This window comes from Antechinus flavipes, chromosome 3, assembly GCF_016432865.1.
Source record: "Antechinus flavipes isolate AdamAnt ecotype Samford, QLD, Australia chromosome 3, AdamAnt_v2, whole genome shotgun sequence".
Classification (NCBI taxonomy): domain Eukaryota; kingdom Metazoa; phylum Chordata; class Mammalia; order Dasyuromorphia; family Dasyuridae; genus Antechinus; species Antechinus flavipes.
This window is the reverse complement of record NC_067400.1, coordinates 243,570,304-243,584,838: the sequence shown is the minus strand read 5'-3', so window position 1 is coordinate 243,584,838 and position 14,535 is coordinate 243,570,304. Positions and strand designations below refer to the sequence as shown.

At 32.7% G+C, this 14,535-nt stretch overlaps 1 protein-coding gene across 3 annotated transcripts in view; it reads right to left on the bottom strand.

Moving 5' to 3' along the window:
• Positions 1-14,535, bottom strand: part of BACH1 (BTB domain and CNC homolog 1) — a 43,560-nt gene that overhangs the window by 13,350 nt on the left and 15,675 nt on the right. For all 3 annotated transcript variants that reach the window (XM_051984782.1, XM_051984780.1, XM_051984781.1), the window contains exons 3-4: positions 9,476-10,825; positions 4,968-5,174 (exon numbers count right to left, since the gene is read on the bottom strand). In XM_051984782.1, coding sequence (XP_051840742.1) covers positions 4,968-5,174; positions 9,476-10,825 — 1,557 coding nt within the window. The remainder of the gene's footprint in view (positions 1-4,967; positions 5,175-9,475; positions 10,826-14,535) is intronic.

The window sequence follows — 14,535 nt, the reverse complement described above, 5'->3', positions numbered from 1 at the left end:
CCAAATTCTCAAACTGCATTACAAAGTGGTAATCATCAAAATAGTCTGAATAGAATGGTGGATCAGTGGAATAGATTAGGTATATAAGACACACTAGTAAAAGACCATAATAATCTAGTATTTAATAAATCCAAAGACCCCAGTTTTTGGGATAAGAACTCATAATTTCACAAAAACTACTGGAAAAACTGAAAAGCAATTTGGCAGAAAGTAGAACAGCAACAAAAGGTATAAACCATTATCTCATACTATATACCAAGATAAGGTCAAAATGGGTACATGATTTAAAAATAAATGGTGATACCACAAGCAAATTAAAGAAGTACAGAATAGTTTACCTATAAGATCTATGGAAAACTGAAGAATTTTATGACCAAACAAGAGATAGAGAAAATTATGAAATGTAAAATAGATAATTTTGATTACATTAAATTCACAAATTTGTACACAAATAAAACTAATACAGCCAAGATTAGAAGAAAAGCAGAAGGCTGTGAAATTTTTTTACAAGTTTTTCTGATCTCATTGCTCAAATATATAATCAACCAAATCAAATGTATAATATTACAAATCATTCCCCAATTAATAAATGGCCAAAGAGTATGAACAGGAAGTTCTCAGAAGAAAAAAAAATCAAAGTTGTCTATAGTGAAAAAAATGCTCTAAATGACTCTTGATTAGAGAAATACAAATTAAAGTAACCTCATATCTATCAGATTGCCTATTATAACAAAAAAGGAAAATTACAAATGTTGGACGTAAGGTGGGAAAACTGGGAACAAAGTGGAACTGTGAAATGAACCAACAATTATGAAAAACACAATTCCATGCCACTTTTTTGACCTAGCAATACCTTTATTAGATCTGTATCCCAAAGAGTATTTTTTATAAGTTTTGTTTTTGTTTAAAAAAAAAAAAGGGAAAAGGCCCAATACACATAAAAATATTTACAGCAGTTTTTGATGACAAAGAACTGGAAATTGAGGGGATGCCCAACAATTTGGAAATGGCTGAACTGGTATTTTAAGATGCAATAAAATATTTTTGTAATATAAGAAGTGATGAGTAGGATGTTTTCAGAAAAACCTGGAAAGATTTAATATGAAGCGATACAATGTTCTCCTGATACTACTCACTTTCACTTTGCAACAGCAATATTGTGCTGTGATTAACTGTGAACGATTTAGCTATTCTCAGCAAAACAAAGATACAAGATAATTCTGAAGGACTTATGAAAAATACCATCCATGTTCTGAGAAAGAACTGATGAAATCTGAATGAAAATTGAAGTATAGTTTTTTTTTTTTTACTTTTTATTTTCCTTGGAGTTAATTTGGCTGGGTTTTCTTTTATAAAGATATAATAATTGTTTTATAAAATAACTAATGTGGAAAGATTTTGCATGGCTATATATAGATAGCTCTTATTAAATTGCTTGCCTTATCAATGAGGGATAACAGAAGAGTGAAAAAAATTTAGAACTCAAAATTGTAAAAAACAAAGAACAAAAATTGTTTTTAGAATTTGGGGGGGGACATATTTTTATAAGTCTTCTCATTCTTTTACAATTTTTATTAAAAGTGACAGACTGCTGAGTAAGGGAAATGAAAGCAAGATAAAAAATGACATTAAAAATATACAAACTATATGACTGTAGGCAACCCACTTAATCTCAGTGCTCCAAAAGAAGCTTTTAAGAATGAAAGTTGCAGCCAATAACTTTAATAATCTAGTGTTTGACAAACCAAAGACCCCAGTTTTGGGGATAAGAATGCATTAGTTGACAAAAATTGCTGGGAAAATTGGAAATTAGTATGGCAGAAACTAGGCATTGACCCACACTTAATACCGTACACCAAGATAAGGTCAAAATGGGTTTATGACCTAGACATAAAGAATGATATTATAAATAAATTGAAAGAGCATAGGATAGGACTGTGGAAGAGGAAGGAATTTATGACCAAAGAAGAACTAGAGATCATTATTGACTACAAAATAGAAAATTTTGATTATATCAAATTGAAAAGTTGTTGTACAAACAAAACTAGTGAAGACAAGATTAGAAGGGAAACAACAAACTGGGAAAACAGTTTTACAGTCAAAGTTTCTGATAAAGGCCTCATCTCCAAAATATATAGAGAATTGACTCTAATTTATAAGAAATCAAGTCCTTCTCCAATCGATAAATGGTCAAAGGATATGAACAGATGATTCTCAGATGAAAAAATTGAAACTATTTCTAGCCATATGAAAATATGCTCCAAATCATTATTAATCAGAGAAATGCAAATTAAGATAACTCTGAAATATCACTACACACCTGTCAGATTGGTTGGAATGACAGGGAAAGATAATGCGGAATATTGGAGGGGATGTGGGAAAATAGGGACACTAAAACATTGTTGGTGGAATTGTGAACACATCCAGCCATTCTGGAGAGCAATTTGGAACTATGCTCAAAAAGTTATCAAAATGTGCATACCCTTTGATCCAGCAGTGTTTCTACTGGGCTTATACCCCAAAGAGATCATAAAGAAGGGAAAGGGACCTGTATGTGCCAAAATGTTTGTGGCAACCCTGTTTATTGTGGCTAGAAGCTGGAAAATGAATGGATGCCCATCAATTGGAGAATGGTTGAATAAATTGTGGTATATGAATGTTATGGAATATTATTGTTCTGCAAGAAATGACCAGCAGGATGAATACAGAGAGGATTGGCGAGACTTACATGAACTGATGCTGAGTGAAATGAGCAGAGCCAGGAGATCATTATATACCTCAACAATGATACTGTATGAGGATGTATTCTGATGGAAGTAGATTTCTTCAACAAAGAGATCTAACTCAATTTCAACTGATCAAGGATGGACAGAAGCAGCTACACCCAAAGAAAGAACACTGGGAAATGAATGTAAACTATTTGCATTTTTGTTTTTCTTCCCAGGTTATCTCTACCTTTTGAATCCAATTCTCCCTGTGAAATAAGAGAATTGTTCGGTTCTGCACCCATATATTGTATCTAGGATATACTGTAATCTATTTAACATGTATAGGACTGCTTGCCATCTGGGGAAGGGGGTGGAGGGAGGGAGAGGAAAAATCGGAACAGAAGTAAGTGCAAGGGATAATGTTGTAAAAAATTACCCTGGCATGGGTTCTGTCAATAAAAAGTTATTAAAAAAAAAAAAAGAATGAAAGTTGTACATGTTTAAGCTACATCACATTGTTTGCTATCTTGAGGAGGGAGAAGTAAGAAAGAGAGGGAGAAAATTTTGAAATACAAATTCTTACAAAAATGAATGTTGAAAACTATCTTTATATTTATCTGGAAAGTAAAATACTAATGAGGGGGAGAAGAATAAAAGTTGCAGAGTAGATGCCAAAGTGCACTGGCAAAGGGACTTTCTCATCAAGAGATGTCTACCCACATATCATGGGTCCAGTCAAAAACAAATAAATGATAAAAATAATTGTGAGAAGATTGAAGTGAGAACAGATTAGGACAGGAGACCAGACCAGCTCTGATTAGCAAGAATAAGTCTTAAAAGAAAAAAAAAAAAAGTAGAATAGATCAATGGGAGGATTTTGAAGATGAGAGTAAAGGAATTGTTAAATTTTTTGGATAGTGGATATAATAACAGTGTTGAAATGAAGTATGATGAGGAGCAAGTTGATATGGTAGCCTACAACTCTGGGGCCACAATGCTTTTGAATACTAAAGCCAAAGAAAGGACTCCAATTGACCCAGCTGACTTAATCTATTAGATGTAAAAGAAGGTTGATGTGGCAAAATAAAGTTATCTCAAATTTACTATTTCCTAACTGCTGTTGATACTCCTAGAAAAGCCAGCAAAAGTTGTCCTTCTTCAAGATTATAAAACAATTCTTTAATTCTTATCTTAGGTCTCTATTTTGGGCTTTCTTCTCTTTTCTTTTATATATCATTTTCATCTGAGGATTTCATTAACTCTGATGGGCTGAAAAGTCATTTTTATGAAACTGATTCCCAGCAATAAACTCTCTCTTGACCCTTAGTCACCATTTCTGACTCCCTCTTGTTCAGTTCAAACTGATGGTCCAAAGACATGATAAACTCAACATGTTTAAAACAGAACTCATCTTCCTCTTCCCTTCCCAATTTTCCTCCTACTTCTGAACTCCCCTAATATAGGTGAGAGCACCATCTTCTTCCCAATCATCCAACCTCCCAACTTTGGTGTCATCTTTATTTCTGCCACCCAACATAGCAAATTGATTGACAAATCTTGTGACTTGATAAAAACTCTCATATAATTCCCTTCTGTAAATTTATACAACCACAATTCTAGTTCAGGTTGTCCATCAGCTCTCACTCAGAAAACTCCTTAGGCTTCTCACTGGTCTCTTTCTCTCTACAGTTTAATCAATTCTGCACATAGCTGTCCAAGAGATTTTCTAACATGTATATCTGTATGTCATTCAGTGCTCCACTGACTTCCTATTACCTCCAAAAACATAAATTTCTCTGGCATTTAAAGCTTTTAATAACCTAGTCCCCACTTATCTTTTCAATCTTATATTTTATATTTTTAATCCAAGAAATTTTCAAAAGATTTACTAAATTTTATTTTAGACATATAGGCCTGGAATAAAGGAAGATCCAAATTCAAAACCAGTTTCACATACATTCTAGATGTGATTCTCTTTTCTTCAACTGTAAATTGGAGATAATAATAGCATCTACTTCAGAGTTGTTGTGAGAATCAAATGAAATATTTGTAAAGCATTTAACATAATGCTGAATACATAACAGACTCTAAATAGATGTTTGTTCCCTTCCTTTCCCTTTTTAAAAAGCCAGTAATATTTATACTTTGCAAAACAGAAGACTGAATTGGATTATTTATATCTATCTGGCTTTGGAATCAATATAGTAATTCAAAGAAAATAATTGAATTAATTTAAAATAGTAAATAATATTTACTTACCAATTTCTCAATTTCTAACTCAAGATTCTGAATGCAGTCAAGTTTTCTTTTACGACAACGTTGTGCAGCAATTCTATTTTTACTTCGTCTTCGAATATCATGTATACAATCCAGCTGTTCTGGAGTCAACTTATGCATTTTCAGCATGGATTGAAAATCATTTCGAGAAAGTGAAATGATTCTTTGTGCATTGAATGGCAGTTTAACCTAAACCAGACAGAATTAACAGTAATTTATTTTTTTAAAAAATAGAACATCCTAGAAATTAAATTAGATATTATAAATAAAAATTCAGTTTTTTAAAATCACTTAGTACAATTATAGAACTAATATTGAACATAAGAACCAATTTCTGTACTTTTTCCAATAATAGTGACCAAAAATTTCAGGCAAAGTTCTAATCTGCCTTAGAGGAGATTGCATATACTATTAAGGCTCAGTCGATGTGTTCGTTAGTTTTGTAAAATTGTTTATTTTCCTCTCCAGAAAATTCTTTGTTCCAAGGATGGTTTTCTGGGTAGGGGAGAAAGGAAGAAATCTTCCCTTATTTAATTCACAAATGAAAGGGAGAGGGGTGTAATCAAGATGTGAAAGTAGTAGGAAGAAGTACAACCTATCTCACCCACCAAACCTCACCCAGAAAGACCTAGAAAATGCTCCAGAACAAAATCTGATTGAGAAATTCAAGAAAAAATTATGGTTAGTTATTTTCTAGCCAAGGGAACTTATGAAGATAGATAGTTTGGCCAGTACTGAAGATAGGGTCTACCTAGAAGTGCACCATAATAAGTGAGAAACATTCCAAAGACCAAGGACTAAAAGATAACCATGGCTGAGTAGATCAGATGGGATGGAAACAGGAAATCTACATTACAGGGGAGGTTCTAGCCAGCACTTGCTATATACTGAGCAAGGAAGAAGTTCTAGAAGCAAAAAGTAACTGTGTAGTTCTAAACCAAAGGGCAAAACACAGATTTGATCTAGCCTTCAGCTCAGGGTGGAAATCTATATAGTAAACTAATAAGGGTAGGAGATCCAGATCAAATGGGAGCCTGTGGTTTGGTGACTTGCAGAGCCTCCCTAATAGTGGCTAAGATTAGCAATAGTCTACTGAAACGCTTAACTACACACAAGCTGATGAACCCAAAAACTGGATCAGGAACTTGCAGAGCTAACATCAGGAGGGCATATTACTTTGGGAACATTAAAAGCTTACAAGCTCCAATTTAAAAACTGTGGAAACAGAAGAACATAAAAGAACATAAGTAGAGGGCAGACATACTACCTTCCAACCCTTGTCCCACCAAAGAAGTTCACAAAGGCCAGCACTAACAAATTAATATTTATCTTCTTGGTTTCTGTTATTGGAAAGAGAATAGAAATTTGATACATTGTTCACTTTAGTTCTATCATCAGACTAAATTAAGATTATTTTGGAAAAAATCTGAATTTTTATTCTAGTATCAAAACCAACAAGTAAGCCGAAAGTCAACAAGGAATAAACAAGAAAAAAAGAAAGAAAGAAACCCACCATAAAGAGCTATTACCAGAGATGCAAGATACAAATTCAGAAGAAGAGAATGTTACAGGAATAGCTTCTAAGAAAAAGTCTAACTAGAATCCATGGAAGAGTTAAAGCAAAAATGTGGGGAAAATAGCTAAAAATGATTTTAAAAATGAAATGAGAGCTATGGAAAGTATAAAAAAAAATTAACTCCTTGGAACAAGAAATACAAAAATTTACCCAAGAAAATAATTCCTTGAAAATCAGAAGTGATCAAACCGAATCTAATGACTCAATGAGACATCAACAAACATTAAAATAAATTAAAAGAGTGAAGAAAAAAAGAAAAAGAAAAGGTAATGTATTTCACAGCAAAAATTGACTTACAAAACAGATCAAGGAAAGTCTTAAAATCATAAGACTATGTAAAAATCATGATTAAAAATGAGCAATTAAATAACACCAATGTAACATAACAACAGAAATCTGCCCAGACTCTTAAAATCTGAGGGAAAAGAAAAAAATTTTAAAATCCAGGCTAACTCCTGAAAGAAACCCCAAAATGAAATTCCTAGGAAAACACAGAACCTCTAGACCAAAGAAAATAAAATATTGCAAGTGGCCAGAAAGAAAGAATTCAAGTACCAAAGAGACAGGATAATACCAGAATTAACAGCCACTATTATTAAGGAAACAGAAAGTCCTGAGGATGATATTCCAGAAAGAAAAAGAGCAATGCTTATACAAACAATAACTTAGTGAAAGGGGAAAAAAAAAAAAAAAACAGACCTTTAATGATTTAATGATTTCCAAACATTTTTGATAAAAAGATGAAAGATGAGTAGAATAATGGATATACAAATTCAGAAGCCAAGAGAAGCATAAAAAGATAAACATTACACAGAGAGATAATACAAGTGGCCTTTCAAAACTCTATCGACATCACAGGTTGCAGAGGGAGGCAATTTTGACAAAAGGCCTCACAGTTATTCTTTTATGTTTTAATTTTTTTTTTTTGGCTGAGGCAATTGAGGTTAAGTGGCTTGTCTAGAGTCACACAGCTATGAAGTGTTAAATGTCTGAGACCAGATTTGAACTCAGGTCTTCCTGACTTTACAGCTGGTTTTCTAGCCACTGCTCCACCTAGTTGCCCCTGATTTAATGATCTTAAAGGAAAAATGGAAAGGGTAAGGAAGAAGAATAAAATGGGAGAGGAAAGAAGAATGAGGAAAATTATCAAACATAAATGGAATATACAAATAAAATATACAAATACAAGAAGGAGGGAGTATATGGTTGGGAACAACTGACATTCGACTCTCACTCTCATCTGAACTGGTTAAAGGCAGAAAAAATACCTATGCATATGCACATAATTGTATACATAAATACATTTCATCCAAGAGAGAAACAGATGGAAAAGGAATCAACTTAAAGGAAAAGAATAAAAAAGAGGTAACATTGAGAGAAAGTCAGAAGCAAAACAAATCCTGAAAGAAGGAAAAGGAGAGAAAAGTAAAAGAGAATAAGATAGAAGGAAATAACATAATTAGCAATCATAACTGTAAATGTGAATGGGCTGGACTTATCCACAAAAACTAAGAAAACAGCAGACTGGATTAGAAAACAAAATCTAACAATAACAATAGCAGAAAGACAGAGAGGTCAGAATAGAATGTTATCAGTTAATAAACATTTATTTTAAATTCATACTACATGCCAGGCACAAAGTTAAGTGATAGGTACACAAAGAAACACAAAATCCAAACTAATGGAGAAGAAAACATGCGAATAATAATGACCATACATGCTATACACAGAATAAACAAAACAATCAACAGAGGAAAATCACTAAAATTAAAAGGGATTAGGAAAGGCTTTTTGTAGAATGTAGGGTTTTAGATTTGGATGTGACTTTAGAATGTGTAATTTTAGACAGGGTGGAAGAGCATTGCAGACGTCAGGGAAAGTCAGTGAAAACATCCAGCTCATTTAAGTCTATCCACTGTACCACCTAGCTGTTGTCCCCTATACCCAACCCAAAAATAGTTGCTTTCAAACTTATGTTATCAATGGTAGTAATGTTGATGTGCAAATAGCTATTATCACATGTATATTGATTTACCACAAATGAAAATATAGAACAATGTCATTCTAGCTATATCAACTGATGATAAAGTGGTAAAGAAATATAGTGTTAATAAAACTAGTTGCTGAAATGCTTATAAAAAATTAGGGATATAAAATTGTGAAATAAAAAATATACATAGAGGTTCAGAAAATGTCATGCTAGAAAGACCATTTTTTTCTCTCATACAACTAGTCATGGACAATTTAGGTAACTCACTATTATCATTCAACCATTTGATGAAGGCTAAGCAAGATGATTTAAAATCTAAACCAATATTTATACTTTCTGAATCCAATTCTCCCTGTGCAACAAGAGAACTGTTCGGTTCTGCACACATATATTGTATCTAGGATATACTGTAACCTATTTAACATATATAGGACTGTTTGCCATCTAGGGGAGGAGGTGGAGGGAGGGAGGGGAAAAGTCGGAACAGAAGTGAGTGCAAGGGATAATGTTGTAAAAAATTACCCTGGCATGGGTTCTGTCAACAAAAAGTTATTTTAAAAAAATTTTTTTAATAAAATAAAATCTAAACCAAAAGGATGGGTATAATAGTCTCATTACCACCTATCCTGATAAGAAGAAAACACAACAAAACAATTACTGACCTTACAGGAACCTTAAATCAAGAAACCAATGAAGGCAATGATTATGTATACTTTTTTGAAGGTAAACACATTTCTGATAATCGTTAAAGTTTTTCTTCTTGAGATTCTATGCCAAATTTGAGAATTTTTGATTGTCTAGTGTTTGGCTGCATGAATATATGATAATTAAAACTTTACTTTATGAAGGACTCAGACATAAACATTTCAGAAAAGGCTAGCAGATAGCTTCCCATATACATATGTAGGTAAATTTCCTCCTTACCTCACACTCTTGTTCTCTGGCTGAGTAAGATTCACTGTCCCCTTCTGTATCTGTTTCAGAATCATCTTCCAGGCTAATCACGCATGCATATGGGCAAGGCTCTTGCTGTGGTTCTGGAACAAAATCATCACTTTCTATTTCCAAATTATTTGTACATTCTTCAGTATTAAGAGTATTTATAAATGGGCAGCTCACAGAATTCAATGTAGTAAAAGTTCTTTGACACTGTTCAGGACTCTCACTGATTCTGATACCTAACCAGGGACATTCTGATCTTTTTTGTGAAAATACATGTTCTGAACAATCTTTTTCTACGGCAGGTGAAAGCTGAATTTGACAATTAGTATCTGTATTGCAAAGGTCACTCCAAAAACCTTTTGCTAAGTGCTCTGCCACTTCCCTTTCCACACTGCTTCGATCATTTGTTGACACAGGTCTGTCATCTCTTTGGCCTGAAGCAGATTTCAAAGGTAGAGCTTGATTTTCAGTAACTGTTTTATCAGCCCTCATATCTGTACCAGTCAAAGGGTCTTCAGATACCATAGTTACATTCTGCATACTTGTAAGATTTAAATCACCATATTGTTCATATGTGTGCAAGAGGGAAAGAGAATAAAATCCTTGGGGTGTCACAGGAGGATCTGGGGTAAATTGTGTCACCTCTGCTTTTGCCACAGAATCCTGACATGAATTTTTTTTTCCTTTTGCTTCTTCATCATCCATTTCTATTTGACTGTCTTCGTGTTTTAAAATCATCTGTAAATCTGTACAATCTTGGGTTTCTATATCTTCATTTTCAGATAATTCATTTGGCTGAACAGAAACAAATGTAGATGTTTGATTGTCTTTAACACTGGATTCCAAAGTATGAACTCTATCTGTTCCAAAAGCTTTCTGGAATTTCCTGTACTTTGGACCTAAAGATGGCAAACCAAGAACACCTTCCTTTTCTGTGCATGACTTATATGTTTGGTTGGCACTATCTTGAAGAGGAGGTGATATTTTTACATTTTCTTTACATGTATGAAGTTTAAAGTGAGGAGTTTCAACATGTTCATTTTCTAAAAGTTCTTCTACTTCATTTATTTCTGGATCTCCTTGATCCAATAATGAAATTTTAATATTGGTTTTCTGACAATGTGATGTAAAATATTTTTTGTTTAGGTATTCTTGCTGGTCTGCTGTAGAGTTCAAAAATTTAAGTCTGAGGAACTGAAAACAGGATTCTTCAATGTTATGCATGCCTAAAAATTCAACACATTTGTATACGTCATCCACATTGTCTTTATTTAAAATAAGCTCAGCTGTATAGGCAAACTGAATTAAAGGACTAAATCCTTTAACTGTCACCTGTCCAAAAAAAAAACCAAAAAACAAAATTAATATACTATAGAAAAGGTTTAATTCAATTAAAAACAAACATTTCAATCATTAAATATAATGTATTAGGCAAAGGAGGGATACAAAGTCCAAACATTCAAGGCTTCATCCTTAAGGACTTGTTTGTAGGGTATGAAACACATGTATACCAATCAGGAAATACAAAGTAATTAAGCAGGAGGAAGAACTAGAATACTAACTAAAGTTGTTAGTAGGGAAGAGAAGAGATTCATGAAGGGATCTGGGCAGAATGTACTTAAGTTAGAGAGAAAAGAAATCTAGGCACTGAAGGCACAAGGAAGGAAGGAGATGAAAGTCACATATAGAAAGAATAAATAACTCAATGTATCTGGATTGAAGAATAAAAGAAACAGAATATTGTGAAATCTGGTGGCAAAGAGAAATTAGACCTAGGTTGTAAAGGACTTTAATTGGGAGTTAGGCATTTCTATTCAACCTAGAGGCAACAGGAAATTACTGAAGTATCTTGAATGAAGTGGTGACATGGTTGGACCTATCAGCTGAATAGTGAAATGGGACCAACCATAATTGTTATAATAATAATAATTTTGTGAGATGTCTTACCTTAATTTTAACATGAAAAAAGTTATTGCTAACTAATATTACCATAATCAAAGAGCAATCTCTGCCCTACTTTTTTTTTCTTTTTTTAAATAGCTTCTTATTTTCAAAATATATGCAAAGATCGTTTTCAATATTCACCATTGGAAAACTTGTGTTCCAAATTTTTCTCCCTCCCTTCCCTCCACCCCTCTCCCCTACACAGCGGGTTACCCAATACAGGTAAAATATGTGCTATTTCTTCTAAACATATTTCCACATTTAAAAATCAGATCAAAAAGGAAAAAAGTGAGAAAGAAAAAAAACAAGCAAATAATAACAAAAAAGACAAAAATATTATGTTGTGATCACATTCAGTCTCCATAGTCCTCTTTCTGGACACAGATCTCTGCCCTACTTTCAAGGAAAGTTTAAGTTATTAAGAGTATATAAAAAACAAAATAGAAATCAGAATAATTTATAATGCACTTATAATTTTAGGTTTCTCTTACCAGGCTTCTAAATAGTTTTTTTTTTATAAAATAGCTAAAATGAAGTAAACATATCTTAGGAAAAAAAAATCAAACAAATAAAAATCTTTGGAGCCAGGTCCCTTTCTATCTACTCATCTTATCTTTAAAAAATTACACACAAGGATAGCTAGTTGGTGTGGTGAATAGAGCACTAGCCCTGAACTCAAGAGGACCTGAGTTCAAATTTGACCTCAGACATAGAATACTTCCTAGCTGTGTGACCTTGGGCAATTCACTTAACCCCAATTGCCTCAGCAAAACACACACACACACACACACACACACACACAAAACTTCTTCCCAGAAAATAAGAAATAAGCGTACATAGTAGAAATAAGGCTCAAGAGCAGATTTGTACATAAGGACTCACTTTCTGAAGGAACATCAGTCATAGTAGCCAAGTGTTAACATTTTGCCATTCTTAAGGGACAATCAGACATGCACACCAAAGTGAGTCATTAAGGCTTATTTCACCTTTAGATACATCTCCATTAATCTAAACAGAATGGGGAAATCAGCTAGGAAACTAAACTAGCTCAGGGTCAAAGTTTCTAAGTGAGAAAGATGCCTACCATCAAGATGGGGAAATAGGGGTATTTTGTATAGAAAAGCAATGCAATAAAGGCTAACTTCAATAATTAGCAGCTCTACTTGGCAGCTAAACTGGTTCTACAAATTTTCAGTGGGAGCATTTTTATACCTTAGTAATCAGAGTTTATTTATTTTTTTGTCGACTATCTAGACTTTAAAAGCACTGATGAAAAAAATGCTAATAATGCAGATTAATCTTTAAAATGTGTCTTTTTTTTTCTTTGAGAGTTAGTAACCAGTAAACTAATAAATATATTTCGATCATATTTTTAGCCACAATATGAAAACTATCAACTATAGCAGGGGTGGTAAACTTTTTTTCTGCCAAGAGCCATTTGGATATTTATATTATCATCTAAGGGCTGTACAAAATTATCAATTTATAGAACTCAAGCAGTGGGAGGTTGTTGTACCCAGCTTTCAGCTCATCATCACCTGCAATTGTCTTAGCAAATCATTCTGTGAGCCTAACATTCCCAACCCCTGATCTTTGGGGAGGAACACATTTCACCAAATCAAACTTGATAGTTTCATAATGTTTGGAAGCACTTATAAACTTAAAAAAAAAAAAATTAACAATGAATATCAATAAACAAAAAAAAATTATTTGTAGACTATATTTTTAAGGTTTTCAATCCAAATAGTGACACACTGCCAGGTGGACATAAATGAGAAAACTCATCTTCCTTAAAATAAAAGGTAAATTAAATAAGGAACAAATTAGAATTTTAAAAAATATGAAATTTACTGATCATCTAGCACTCTAAGCTGTATTATGTTTCTAATAAGAAAAGGCTACCCTTTTTTTTTTTTTGGTAAAAATATTATTTACCTAAAAATCTGAATATGGTTTTGCTTTAAATTATCAAAAAAAAATTCATATCCAAGTAATTAAAATTATAACTTCTAATTTTGCAACATGAGACCATGTAATAATATGTTTTTTAAAATTATTTATCACTAAGAGAGGTATACTTATTAATTCATATAATCTTAATACTTTAACTGATTTTTTATTAGGCCAGCCCTACTGACATCAACATTTATCTGACATGAAGGATAATTTAAAATTTTAGATGTATTTAAGATGGCTGACAAAATTCTTTACAAACATCTTCCCAAAACAGAGAGGTAGTTATTTATAAATTTAAATTCAACACATTTAGACTGAGATACTATATACCAATGTCTCTATCCCAATCCTAGTATCTTGATGGAGAAAGTTCTGGCAGATTTTATCAAAAAACAAAGGCTCAAGGTGGGGACCTAGTTACAGACTATATGGTTTCTTGTTGTAGGCTAGCTTAGATGAGCTTGAAAGTCTAGTTATCAGGTTTATCTTAAAAGTGAAGTTTGAAATGACAATTTCTGATATCTACTAAGTCATAAAAGGGTAACTGCAAACAGTTACTAACTACTCAAATTTCAAATTAAAGCTGAGATTTCCCATTCCATACTAAGTTTTTTTAAAAGAAATGCCAAACTATTCAACCTTAATACTTAGTGTTAAAACTGAGAAGGAAGACCTAGGAGTTTATTTTTCCCTGCTAAAATGCCCCACAAAATGAATATATGAGACCTCTGAAACTACTTCAATCAGCAGAGTAAACTGCTCTAGCTATTAAAATTAACTTAAGACTGAGACATCAAGGAACCTAAATGACTTACCCACTCAAATACAATAAACAATAAAAGTTTTTGCCATTATGATATACAATTAGTGAAATTAAGATTATTTGTCCTCAAAAATAAAATCTCACTACATGTTTCATTCAAAGAATACTGTGAATGAATAAGCAGATGGATTATTCTATTTCTAAGACTTACATACTATGTTTGCCCCATTCTAAAATTTTTCACAAAATATGCTTTTAAATGCTTAACATGGAAACCTTTATCTATTTATATACATACACATATAGATGCATATGTAAAAAAAAAACTGCTGAAGATCATGTCTGTCTTAATACTAAAGTCTTTTTCATCAGGCTAATT